At 39.9% G+C, this 14,243-nt stretch overlaps 2 protein-coding genes across 2 annotated transcripts; both read left to right on the top strand.

The window, feature by feature from the left end:
* Positions 1–924: 924 nt before the first annotated feature.
* Positions 925–2,260, top strand: LOC115685195 (short-chain dehydrogenase ptmH-like). The gene has a single exon (XM_030610220.2). It carries the CDS (start codon positions 1,057–1,059, stop codon positions 2,002–2,004), a length of 948 nt encoding a protein of 315 aa, XP_030466080.2. The 5' UTR covers positions 925–1,056; the 3' UTR covers positions 2,005–2,260.
* A 1,924-nt stretch (positions 2,261–4,184) lies between these two features.
* LOC115685193 (AP2-like ethylene-responsive transcription factor ANT) lies at positions 4,185–7,574 on the top strand. The gene is made up of 9 exons (XM_030610218.2): positions 4,185–4,720; positions 4,999–5,539; positions 5,950–6,032; positions 6,188–6,196; positions 6,335–6,423; positions 6,513–6,586; positions 6,716–6,766; positions 6,888–6,964; positions 7,059–7,574. The coding sequence occupies exons 1-9, from the start codon at positions 4,438–4,440 to the stop codon at positions 7,253–7,255; spliced, it is 1,404 nt and encodes a 467-aa protein (XP_030466078.1). The 5' UTR covers positions 4,185–4,437; the 3' UTR covers positions 7,256–7,574.
* Positions 7,575–14,243: the final 6,669 nt, after the last annotated feature.

Here is a 14,243-nt window from a genome sequence, read left to right as displayed (position 1 = left end):
TAGGACTCATATTGGATATGGAAAAACAAGACATACATAATAGTGGATAAAATAATTTTAAATTTTACGTATTCGCGTGATGAACGACCGATTGATCTTGTATTGTGACCTAGGGAGACACTCCATGATTTATGTAAAGACTAATGCGAATTATAAGAAAATATAACATTTTGTCTAATACAAAATAGTTATTTGAAACTTTGGGATATCAAGGGATGAGATCATAGATGGCTCCTCTGCAAGTCCAGTAGTGAATGTATTTCTTCCACCAGATGAGCCCGGTTTAGGCCACTTGAACAACCTCGTGTACTGTAATAATTACTTAATTTCTAAGGGCACCTTTTAACTTTGGGAAAATGACACAAACAGTTTTTGAACTTTAACCCAATATGCAATGTGGTTCCTGAATTTTTAATTTGTTCATTATAATTTCCAAACTTTAGCCTAATGTTCAATGTGATCCCTAAACTTTTAATTTGTTAAATGAGGTTTCTGGACTTTTGGTACATATTCAATATAGTCCCTGAACTATATGAAAATATTCAATATATAATACATTGAACATTTTCGTATAGTTCAGGGACTACATTAAATATATACCAAAAGTTCAGGGACAATATCGAATAAATTAAAAGTTCATGGACCACATTGTACATTGAATTAGAGTTCATGGACCATATTGAAGAAATTAAAAGTTCAGGAATCACATTGCACATTGGGCCAAAATTTAGGACTGTTTGTATCATTGTCCCCGTAACTTTCGACAAAAAAAAAAAAAGAAGAGCATCTTGCAACTTAGTATTTAATTTGCATGGGGGGCCGATTATTCCAATCCTGAACATTTCTTAATTGCTGCAACTTAGAGAACATCCTCAATGACTACGAAAGGCTAACAAGGAGACAGATTTGATTCCATATGCTTGACTTCTAGATAGCAAAGAGATGCCGTCCTCTTTGTTTTTTCATGGCCGAAAGGAACGATGAGTCGCCGGCTCATCTGTGTTCTCCGAAGCATATGTGGCGAATATGCGCCCACTCGCATAAGTCGAATCAGCGATGCCTAGCTCAAGTCGCCAAAACTCTCCTAAATTCCTAAATTGTGGAAATCTCAAAAGAGATATAAAGCAAGTGATCTTATCCATCAAACGCCGGGAGAGAGCCATGGGGGATCGGATGGTGGCTCTCGTCACCGGGTGCGCGAAGGGCGGCATCGGCCACGAGTACTGCAAGGCGCTGGCCGAGCGGAATTGCCACGTCTTCGCCTCCGACATCCCTCAGCGCATGGAAGACATGTCGGAACTCGCGTCTAGTCATGGCGTGGAAGCCCTCGAGCTCGATGTCACGTCCGATGAAAGCGTGGCGTCGGCGGTCGAGGCCATCATATCCAGGTTCGGCCGGATCGATGTCCTCATCAACAATGCCGGGATCGGGAGCGTGGGGCCGCTGGCGGAGCTACCCTTGGAGGCGATCCGAAAGGCTTGGGAAATCAACACGCTAGGCCAGCTAAGGTTGGTCCAAAAAGTGGTGCCCCACATGGCGGCCCGGCGGAGCGGCAATATCGTAAACGTGGGGAGCGTGGTGGGGACCGTGCCGACCCCTTGGGGCGGGTCGTACTGTTCGAGCAAGGCCGCGGTGCATGCCATGACGGACGCCCTGCGACTGGAGCTCCGTCCCTTCGGCATCAACGTGATCAAGGTGGTCCCGGGGGCAATAAGGTCGAACTTCGGGAGCGCGACCACGGAGAAGCTGAGAGCTCACGAGTGGAGTCTATACAAGCCGTTCACAGAGGCGATCGCCGAGCGCGGGGGCGCTTCGCAGAGCGCGAAATCGACCGACGCCGTGATGTTCGCGAGGCACGTGGTGAACAAGATCTTGAGCCCAAGACCACCCCGGCAAATTGTGTTCGGCCACATGACCGGCCTCTTCGCCGTGCTCTCATGGTCTCCGCTTTGGGCGAGAGACCTCTTCTTCTCAAATCGGTTCGGCCTGAATAGGAAGCTCTAAAAATTTAGTGCGAGAGGAGTGAATTTGACCGAGGATTTACATGCAATAATTTGGTGCTTTTTTTCTAAAATGGCTTGACATCAACTGTGCTTCATTCTGCTTCTCGAGACTTGTAACTTAGTTTCTTGCGAAGATCAAGGGGGTTTAATTTCTTAGACAGGTTCAAAAAATAGTCAACTGTGCAATTACAAAAGTCAACCTATTCATCATAGCAATTGTGGGAATTCATTGAGCGATCATCTGAGATTAGCATTAATATCTTCAGTGTGCTCAACTTAAGCAGACCTTACTGATTGTCTACAGCAAATAAAATGGAAGAGAAAACCGATTTTAGATCATTGATCGAAGATGCATGCGAGACCACAATACTTTTGGAGGCCTAAAGCTCGACTTACTTTGGGAGAAGTAAGCACCAAAGAGTAATGCTAATGACTGATTTATAAAATTAATTTAGAGATAAGATAGCAAGACTTACGTACCTTGCATGGGTCTAAGACTATATGTCGAAGCTAGAACTGGGAGTCACGAGCTTGATTTGTAACGTCGCTAGGAGATTGATCTTTAGCGCAACAACCAGGTCAGGGCGTCCGAGTTTTATGCCCGGATCGACCCTCCAACGGTTAAGTTAGCAATGGAAATGGGAAAATTTGGAGAGGAGAGAGAGAGAGAATTCGAACTTAAAGTTGAGAGTAGCGTATTAAAAAACAGAGACAAAAGAGGGAAAGAGAGGGAGAGTGGGAGAACGAGGAGGAGGCAGAGCAGTGGCTACATTGGTTCGGGTCTAAGGCCGAAATCTGAAACCTACCTTGTAAGTCCCGGTTGTGAAAAATCAAATTGGGGCACTAAACCGGCCTCGAAGCAATCCCAATTATGAAAATCAGGTCAAAACTCTCATATAGGTTAATTTGTAGCTCTTCTTAAGTAAACTCTTACGATTTTTCTTTTTAATAAGTATAAAATAGGTTCTAGATCAGTTCAACTAGGCCGGTTCCGGATTGAATCGGTAGTTTTTACACAAGATACAAGAATCGAATTGGTGAAAGGTCAGTTCCAAGGTTTCGTAACTGAAAACCAGACCGGTTCTTCCTTGAACTGGCACCGGTTTGGTTCGGTTTGGTTCCAGCTAGGTTGGACCACAACTAGGCCACACCCCTAGCAACGGCAGCACTTGGTCAATGGCAATCGAGTTAGACTGCAGCCATGCCACTGTCGCCACAACCTTACTGAGATTGAATCCGACATTTTCACAGCATTTTGAAGATAAATCGTATCGTCGACTCATCTTCCTCCTCATATATGGCGAGCTGCAAGAGCAACCGGACGAGTACACCTACACGGCCATCTGGGTTTGCTAGTTTATTCACATTGAACATAACTGGCGCTTAAAAAAGAAGAGCAGGAACAGAGAAAAGGAGGAAATGGAGGAGTTGGGGTCTTAATGGTTGGGTCACGGAGCTTTGTTCATTCCTTTCTGTTTGTGCATGTCAGCGTGGTTAGGCACATTGGATGGCATGTGGAACAGAGAAATTAGACAAAGCGAAAGTTGTCATTTGGGCACAGTTTGGTGTCTTTTTCTAAGACACTTGACCAGTTAAAAGTATGACCATCACCCAACTATAATCCCCCCAAGGTGCATAACATGAAAATGCGATGGTCTAGTCCTTATAATACTTTCAGATACTTGTGTAGGTACCGAGGATGGTTAATGAAACTTGCGTGATATGTGAATCGGTTAAATCACATAGGAGAATATTAGTTGGAATCAAGTATTTCATGAGTATATATACTAAACTCAATATGAATAGTCGGATTTGATAAGACTCACGTGAGATTCACAGATACATATAATCTTCAATGGTGGACTTACACGTAAAGCAATTTTCTCCAAACAATGTTGCAATCAATTAGTAAACAAATATTGTTACAAAGATTAAGTATCTTAAGCAATTCTCAACAAAGATGCCTGGAACACGAGGTATTCAATTTGGAGAGAGAGACAGAGAGAGGAGCGTATATGCACAGTTTTTCCAAAAGCAAAAGAAGATGTCTCTTTCTCATACACGGATCCCCATGGCGTGCTGGAATTATGCCCAGCATTTCTTGCTGGAGCACATTCCCTTTGTTTACTATAAAGCAACCCCCTTTTTGTTTCTCTCTACGTGAATGCTTTTCAGAGAGAGAGAGAAGCATGAGTCTGGGTCTTGTTTCCATCACTGCTTCAGCCAGAAAACAAGCAGCAAAAAAGATCCCATCATCAGTTTGTGAAGCATGGAATTGAAGCGAGAGAGAGAGAGAGATTATTATATATTGGAATGATTAGTTTTTTAGTGTCCCAATGATTGAGCTCTCCTTGCATCTAGAGAGAAACTTGCCCAGAAACTCACAAATCAAGCTCGAAGAAATAGCAACGAAGAACTAGAGAGACACAGAGAGATGACGCCCATGAACAGTGATGATGGAAGGAGCAGTCATTGGTTGGGCTTCTCGCTCTCTCCTCACTCGAACATGGAGGCCTCCCTCTCATCTTACCACCGCCAACGGCAGAACCAAGCACCTATTGACTCTGCATTTGGTCTCTCAACTCCGACCCTTGACTATGGCCTGTTGAATGGAGTTGAAGGTAGCTTTGGCTCATGCTCTGCATTGTCTGTAATGCCACTCAAGTCTGATGGGTCTCTTTGCCTAATGGAAGCTCTCCACAAGTCACAGGCTCAAGGTGAGTCCCAACTTGCTTCCTGACACTGCACTCCTTTTGTTTTGTTTGTATTACTTCCTCCAATGCGAGTTTAGGCATGCTATATGACAGAATTAGTTGGGATACTCATATATTGTGTTCATCTTGTGGACAAAGAATAGGACTCCTCTGGGAAAGTACAAATGCATTTTGAACTTATATGGGCTGCACCGTCAATTTTCTCTTTCTCTTGTCCTTTTGCTGCTTGTTCTTTAGGAAATATCCGTTTTCTGATTGCTTCTTGGATTTTTCATGTGAAGCTTCTGCTACTCCACAACCGGAGGACTTCTTCAGTGGTGCAACCATGAGCCATGACATAGAAAAGTTGTATCACCTGGGAGACCCACAAGATCACGAGCACAACCACCAAAATCACCTCAACCACATCTATTGGAGAAGGCAACACCAAGACCAAGCCCAAGCCCAAGCCCAATCCCAACACTACCGCCATCTCTGCTCTGAAGAATTCGCAAGTCGTGAGCTCCTTCATCACATTCATTCAAACAATGCATTGGAGATCAAGATGATGAATGGAAGCATGATGGGTCATTGTGGGTCAGGATCTTGTCCTGTGAGCACAATGGAATCGAGCGATTCGCACTCGTTGAGCTTGTCGATGAGCCCTCAGTCACAGCCGGGCAGCATTGCGAGCTCACAGCAGATAGCCGACACGATAGCAGAGTGCATTGCCCTGGAGACAAAGAAAAGAGGGGTTGACAATTGTAATCAGAAGAAGATAGTTCATAGGAAATCTCTGGATACTTTTGGGCAGAGAACTTCTCAGTACAGAGGTGTTACAAGGTCACTCGACTTTTCTTTTCTTTTCTTGTTTCTCACCCTTGGCTCGTTTTCTGCTCAAAAACATGATCATCCGCAATTTTTCTCAAGTCAATTGCATTTATTCCTTTTTATACCGAATAGCTCTAGAAATACCAATACTGGTTAACAAAACCGGTCTATGGCACATTCTTGTTAGGTGCTTAACATTTACTTCCCTGTTTAGATAAGAGTTCACTGCATCGCATAATTTATTGATTTTAGAAACCAGTCTTAGTGTTAGTGTCCCTACTCACTAGCATTCCTCTTTTCTTTAACATGATGCTCTGCCTCCTCCACCCTCTCAGATTCCTAAATTATACATGCCAAACTATTTTTCTCGCTTTGTCTGAATATTTCTCAACTCTACTTCTGGGTATGTTTTGTCTTCTCAGACACAGATGGACAGGTAGATATGAAGCTCATTTGTGGGATAGCAGCTGCAAGAAAGAAGGACAGAGCAGGAAAGGAAGACAAGGTCAGTGAAGAGTGTGTCAATTTTTTGTTTTTTGTCTTTCATTTCACTGTCTTCTTCTCTTCCAATTCTTGATATGTGGAATACCATGTCACTGACTTGTGCTTGTCTTGCTTCGATGTGTATGCCACTCTCAACCAACAAACAATAAAACTCAGTGTACCTTGGTAAGCCTCCTTCATTCTTCTACTTTTAAATTTCTCTATTTTTTTTTGGTTTCATTCAAAAATTTTATAAAAAAGAAAAGAGTCATGCTCGCATTGAAGTGGATCTTTATGATACTCCTAACTGAATTCTATTGACAGGAGGGTATGATAGGGAAGAAAAGGCTGCGAGGGCTTATGATCTCGCCGCGCTCAAGTACTGGGGACCATCAACCCATCTCAATTTCACTGTAATAATCTGCTCACTGTTTCTCTCTTACAGTTACATCTCCTGCCATTTTTTTCTCAGATTGTGATATTTTTCCCCTTACTTTTTTAGTTGGATAACTATCAACAAGAACTGGAGGAAATGAAGACCATGAGCAGACAGGAATATGTTGCTCACCTTAGGAGGTTTCCAAAAATTTGGTCTTCTTTCCTCTGTGGCATGCCTTGTCATTTTCATTTGAATAAGCAACCGATGTACCGTCATATCTTTAAAGTTTGCCTTGTTTTGATTGTTATTGCATTTTTATATTGCAGAAAAAGTAGTGGATTTTCAAGAGGGGCTTCCATGTATAGAGGAGTCACAAGGTCCAATTATTTTTCTTGTGGCCAAATACTATGATTTGAAGTACATTCACTTTGTTTTTAAGTTTCATCAAACTTTGCCAAGAGTATCTTCTGATTGATTCTTTCGTGTTAATAAACATAGACATCATCAGCATGGACGTTGGCAAGCTCGGATTGGCCGAGTTGCCGGCAACAAGGACCTCTATCTTGGGACTTTCAGTGAGTCACATTAACATCTCACGATTCTCTATTTCTTGAAAGACACTATCAGATGAAACCAATGAGTTTGCTTCTTAATTGGGTTTCTGGTTAGGCACTCAAGAAGCAGCAGCAGAGGCCTATGACATTGCCGCCATAAAGTTCCGAGGAGCAAATGCAGTGACCAACTTCGACATCTCGAGGTACAACGCGGAGCAGATCATAGCAAGCAGCACCCTTCTCCCCATAGAAATGGCCAGACGCGACAAGGAGGTCACGATCAGTTTCGTCAATAAAGCTTCTGGTCACTGACCTGCTGACCAAAAAGGCAACGGGAAGGCCATCGGTTATCTGTCTATCGACCAAATTGAGCCAAAACAGAGGAGACCGTTGTCTTTCTCATTGGCTCCTGATGTAGAAGAATTACCCGAGACGGCAACCACAGTCTCATCGAATTCTTCCTTGCTGTTGACGAGCTTAAGCAGCTCACGAAATGAGAGTTTGCCGTTGACCATTTGGAACTTTAGATCCAACCACCATCCCAATTGAGGACTCTTCCTAGGTTGCCAACTTTTACTTCTTGAACAGACTGATTGATTTCTTTCTTTTCCTATGGCATTATGTTCTTTTCCTTTTGCATGGAAAGAGATGGGAAGATGTACTTTTTCAGGTACATCTTCTGGGTAGGAGAAAAGAGTTTGTGTGGGGGTCCATTCAATGGAAGGAAATTCTAAAATTGCAAAGTCAATGCATGTCATTGATCAGTTTCTTGGAGTTGTTTGCAAGATGGTGGAGCAAATGATGAGAGGAAACTGAAAAAGATGATGATGATGAAGCTGTTGACCATGATCACTTATAATCTCAGATGACCCTGTTAATAATTAGATCCAGCTTTGGTCGTACATTGAAGTATAGGACCAGCTCACACGATTTCAATCTGACAAATGATGGTTTTACATAGAAGATACCATATGGTTTTAAGAATTTTCTGGACAATTGAAGAATAAGAGGTAGCCAACGTTAATAAGAATTTAAGTACTTATTGTTGTGTATGTAAATATATTGTTATGCAAGGGAGATTTGTACGTGGAATCTATCATAGCTTTTCTCAAACTGACTTCCAGTTTCTTACATAACATAACATATGAAAAAAACATTGTGAAGGGAATAACTGTTTAACTGATGTCAAAGATATGATTTATAAGATGACATGACTTGCGAAAGATGGCGCATGAGCATGTAAGGTTTTGCAGACTTAGTCCTTATAGACATTTTATATTTGTAACAACAATGGTTGAACAGTTTATGCCAACGAATACTGTCTATTTCAAAGGAGAATGTCAACCTTGTAACCTAGGAAACCACTCTCATAGACCTATATCACAAGACTAACCTGACTTTGATGTGATATATTGATATGGTGTCACAAATCGAAGCGAATCCCATGGGTTCAACAAAATCAGTGACATTATCTTGTTATATATTAAAGTTTATTATGATCTGCAACTGTTAATCTCGTGAACTGGTTATCCATTTCCGTCAGTCAATACATATTTACCTCCGTGAACTATGGGTTGATGAAAGCTAAAGGAAAAGTTAATAGTACTATATGTCGAATATAAATTGTAAGTTGAGAGACACAAATGTACCATCGAAAAGTTCATGGTGTTAAATGTGATAAAAATTTCAAATAGTGATGTTTGATAATGGTGTTTTGGCTATTATTTATCACTTTTACCTTACAGTGCGACTTTTCTACTCTAAAACCAAAAATATTTATCAGCACATGATCACACACTTTATTTTATTGTACCTCTTTTACTTATTAAGGTCCTAATTTCACAAATTGCAGTCTGTCCATTGTCTAAACAATTTTACAGCTAGTCCAAAATGAAAAGGAAATAGCATATGGACAGAAAGTGGAAAAGATTGGATGTCCCAGAAGATCATTGTCAATTTCTAGAAAAGTTGGTACGGCTCGATCAATGAGGTATGCAGACCTTTGTGAATAATTATAGCTGGAAATTTTTCCATATTAGTTTTCTCTTCCTTCTAGTTAAAATTGAGAAACTTGATTGGAAATCCACAAGATAAACCGGAGCTCTCACCGGAAAATTGATTTGCAGCACACAAAGCGGGTCAAGGCAGCCGGGTGTTGTGTCCGAATTGGCACTTCGATACTTAAGTCCGAGATCAAAGAATGAGAAGAAATGTGTATAATTTATGTAGAATTCGAGAGTGTTGAACTTGATTCTGTGTGATTTTGATGGGGTCACTGCCAATTATTCTAAAAACTTAAGCTATTAGATGAATGCGTGGTTTTATATTTTAATATTCTATCAGTTTTTTGGCTCTCAAATGGTCATTTATAGTCTTCCATTTTCCTCCATGGAGAATTTGTTGACAGATAGTCATTGAGTTACGACTAGTGTCGGCGCGTCATGACAAGTGGCAATACATGATAACAGATGTGTCATATTACGGCATGTGGCGGTCAAACTGCGTTTTGCACCAATTGGAGCATCTATTTTCACCCAACTTGACATTGGTATAGCCGCAAACAAAATCAAATTGACATAGATAACTTTAGCCACGATTTCCTTCTTAGCTTGGCTCACCGGGCCGCTGTCGTGACTCCAGCGAAGGGATGGCCGACTCCTTCTACCACCACCACCATCAGCTACACCTTTGCCCAGTCCCCCCCTCTCTCTCACTCAACCAACAAGTCATACAAGAGCAACACCGGCTTTCAATGGCAAAATGCACGACCGAACAGTGGGCAGGAAGAGAGAGAGGGAGAAAGAGAGAACCATTTCTCCTTTGTTATGCACTGGTAAACCCTGTCATTATGCCACGGTGAACAAGAAAGGTTGTCATTAGGTCCAACCGATGAAACCCATCAAAGACAGTCGAATCATCCCAAACGTAAACTGTCGGTGAAGACTGTTTTCCAAAGTTGGTGTGCCGTACGAGATCAATCGAGGATGAGTTTGAGAATGCATTTTGACTTTGAGCGGATCGATGGGACTCGTTCATGTATCGACGAAAAGCTTTTCACGACCGGTTCTGTTCTCGGCCAATCCCTTTACAGGTAGAAAGTGAGCGGCATGCAGATCTCTTGATATGCTTTAATATGAAAGGCAATCACTTTGCCCTTGATTTCATTGAATGATTAGCCATGTCTGATCAAAAGGTTGAGGGAAAAAAAGAAAAGAAGTGGAGATGAAATTATTACTGGCATGGAATAGCAAAATGGCTAGAGGGAATTTGGACTGGAGCAAAGATTCTTTGCTTGGAATTACGTTTTAGGTAAAAAGTACTATTTTACTTTTCCGCCCGATTATTATAATATCATCTTAATTCAAAAGGATTACGAAATAAATATATGTGAATGCGTGTCAATGTTTTGGGAAAGTTTTGAGTGGTTTATCAAAAATAAAAGTTAAAGTGCGTCCATCGCGGGATTTTTATTGAGCGAAAAGATTGAAAGTAAAAATTTATGCGGACACGGATAGTCATTTAAGCACCCAAAATTCAAGGAAATAGTCAGAAATTTCAAACTCAATTTGTTTCACGGAAAATGAGTAATTGTAAAAGATTTTCTAAAAAATGATCGTGTTTATCACTTAGAATAATTAGTAATAAAAAAATATTTTTATTATCGACAGCAATTTATATCCAAATGTTTTCATAAACGATGTAAATATTCATCGCTCGTTCATTTTTGTTAGGGATATAAGCGATTATTTGGATAAAAATATTTTTCAAATCATTTATTTTTCGTGAAAATATATGGAACCTTAAATTCACGGAAAAAGAAAGGTTAGGTAAAAGGAAATCGTGGTGCGCTAAAGACTCATGATGTGATTGGATTAAGGTAAGTAGCGCCGAAGTGGAAGGTGAAACGAGGGAAAACAAGGCAAAGATGAAGTTGGCCACATAAAGTGAAAGTCAAGAAGGGAATGCACTTCAATACAAACTGCTCCAAACTGAATATGGAGTTGGAACATGAAAGGAAACATCGATTTTGGTATTCAAGATCATTTCTCCGACTCATACAAATTTTCTCCGAAGTTCGCTTGTTTCACGAAAAATTAATGATTTGAAAATTATATTTCCAAAAATAATCGCTTATATTGCTCGATACAATTAGTCAATGAAAAATATTTTCATAATCAACAACAATTTATATCAAAACATTTTCGTGGATAACAAAATTTTCATTCATTTTTGTAAGCAAAGCAATCAATCATTTTTATAAATTTTTTTTTTCAAATCATTCATTTTTTGTGAAACAAACAAATCCTAAGAATGACGGGGTTGATAAGGTCATAGGTCCTCGAACTTTCTCTCATTAAATGTTGGGCAGCGCTTTTTCTATTCCTATTTTAACTAAGACACTCATTTTTTCAATTAACTGACCAAAATATCATTCTTTTTTGCTCCCTTTAATTAATTGCTTCTTTCTTTGTTATGGGACTAACCAAAAATTAAAATGATTCTCTTTCCATCATCTTTCTCATCGGATTCACAATCTAAATGCCGGCCGAACCAACAAAATTGATTTTTATTTCTATCATTACTCTCATTGGTTTCACAACTATTAACCCAATAAAAATAGAAACAATGAATTGAAGAGAGAGAGCAAAGGGTACTATGGTCGGTCAAGTGAAGAAAACGAAGTGTATTAGCAAAATTAGGGGTTGAAATATTGTCACCCTAAATGTACAGAACTTTACTCCAATCTAATCATTCTTTACGTCGAATGTCATGTCATATACTTTTTTGTTGATGAGGCAACCCACATCAACAATGAAAGGGCCCAAAAAATGATGTTAATTACCGCATCGTTTTTTTATCCAAGTCAACGATATGCATCTTTTATCTTTTATTTTTGGATTGATACCATAAAAAACCCCAAATTGGTACATATATGCTAAATTTATCCTAAATTAATTTTTTGACTACTAAAAATCCCAAATTGATATACCTGTGACAAATTTACCCTCTGTTAGTTTTTATTAAATTTTTTAGTCAAATTGTTGAGTTGGATGACATGTGGTAGTTAACCGGTATACTAGTTTAGGGTTTTACCCATCTGTTTGTCACAGATTTACCAATTTATGATTTTTCGTGGTATTAATCCAATTTAACGGATGGTAAATTTGTCACAAGTATGTCAATTTGAGATTTTTGGTGGTAAAAAAAATAATTTGGGATAAATTTATTACAGGTGTACCAATTTGGGATTTTTGTGATATTAACCATTTATTTTTTAGATATTTGCATTCCCAAAACTTGTCGCGAAAGTGCAATTGAGTTCCAAAACTTTCAGAAAGTGCAATCAAATCTTAAAATTTGTCAAATTAGTGTAATCAAGTCTTTACGTTAACACCGTCAATTTGACTAACGGAAAATATTAACTTGGCATTTTTTATTCAAATCTTATTTAAACTATATTAAAAAACTAAAAAAGAAAAGCTTAAATTTTATTTTAAAAAACAAAACTTAAAGATAAAAAAGAAAGAAAGAGAATAGGGGAGCGCTACCACCGCTGCACCCATCACCAAAGGGGCCGGTTGAGGTCACCAACCTTGGGTGAGGGAATCACTAACGTGACGATCCAGTCATCACACTGCCCTATCATCAATTTCCAATGAAAATTGGCTGGAAGGATTATATTGAGATTTTGTGTAAAAGTTTATGACTAAATTAGCATCCGTACAATAGATTTAGGACTAAGTGGATAATTTCCCTTAGACGTCCAATATAAGATAAAAAGAACGAAAAAAATTGAGTTCCATATGTGAGTACCACACATTAGGAGAATAATTTAGAGTGTTGGCTCTCCAGTGGACCAATGAGCATTAAGCATCACTTGACTTGCTTTACCACAATTAATCTTGACTTGGGCACTTGGGCCTCTTGGGCTCTAAGTTGTCTCACTAAACTTTATTTCTTGAGTAATTCGAAATTTATGGAAAGTGGGGAAGGTTTCAAAATTATGATAACTTCCCACTTATCCAATGGTTAGATATACTGAAGTTTGAAACTTTAAATTATATTTATTACTACTTTTAGGCTGTGTTTGGTAATTTGAATTTGGATTGTGATAGGATAGAATAAAATGGAATTAGAAATTTTCCAAATATCAACCGGATTGTAGAAGATCCCATCACGTATTTGGTGCAATAGGATTAAAGTTCTTTGAAAATATCACATGCCTAGTGCAATCTCCTTTGATATGCGGATCTTATCGCTTGAGCTCCCTCACATACTGTTTGAGCTCCCTCACATGCTTCTCAAACCCGCTCTCTTTTGCTCCCTCCTGATTGTCTCCTTCATCGCCGGTTTCGCCAAATCCAACGTCATCTCCACCTTCAGACTGTAGTCCTCATTCAGCTTCACCGTAACAAAGACGATTTGGACGCTAGCGAAGATGAGACTCAAGTTGCCTAGCGCGTCGCGGAGCGATCGTGGGAGGAAGCAGTCGCGACAATCTGGTAGACAAGGCAGCAATGACCGAAATAAAGGTGAAGGGTAGCGAGGAGGTGATGGATGCCGTGCGCAAAGCTTAGGTGCCACTTGATGTCGAAGCCAACAATCGAGGGTAGTGAGGGGTGGAGACGAGGTGGACGAAGATCCAGCGGTGGACGGCACTGGGGCAATGAGTAATGAGTGCAGACAAGCCTCAAATGTGGATAGCGACCTTGAAGGATGTGACGCACTCGTGATAGGATTCGAGTTCTTCAATGGTTATGGTCATGTGGCGTATAATTTCACCTTTTTACCCTGAATCGTTGGAGCACGATCAGTTGGATGGCAATGACAATGGCGGTGGTCGGAGGTGATGACGATTGCATGTTGACATTGGTTGGTTGACTGTGAAGGAGGTTGTTGTGGTTGTGGTCCTTGCATGCTGGCTGGCGAAGCCAAATGCATTTCATCGTTGGAAGAAAATTGTTAAGTTATTTTTTAAATTTCTTTATGTAATCTGGATTTATCCCATCCCTAACCCGGATTTCCAGCTGCCAAACACTGAATAAGTTATTTTGTTATCCTATGTAGACTCAAATTTGGACTACCAAAAGCAACTTAAGGAGTTATCACTTTTAAATTTCTTCCACTTGAATTTTTACCTTATTCATTTAAAATTTTAGAGTATAGAAAAATCAAATAGTAATAACTCCCGCTAGCATATTGTTTTAGTATCTGAGCCCCACTATCCATCACACTTATTATCTCTTAAGAAAAGTGCAACAGCTTTTTTTCACTTTAAACTCAGCATATAACGACTGTT

This window comes from Syzygium oleosum, unplaced genomic scaffold (genome assembly GCF_021117445.2).
Source record: "Syzygium oleosum isolate NSW1041296 unplaced genomic scaffold, Sole_v2.1 Sole_v2.01, whole genome shotgun sequence".
Lineage (NCBI taxonomy): Eukaryota > Viridiplantae > Streptophyta > Magnoliopsida > Myrtales > Myrtaceae > Syzygium > Syzygium oleosum.
Note: the sequence above shows the minus strand (reverse complement) of the source record. Positions and strands in the feature narration are given on the sequence as shown.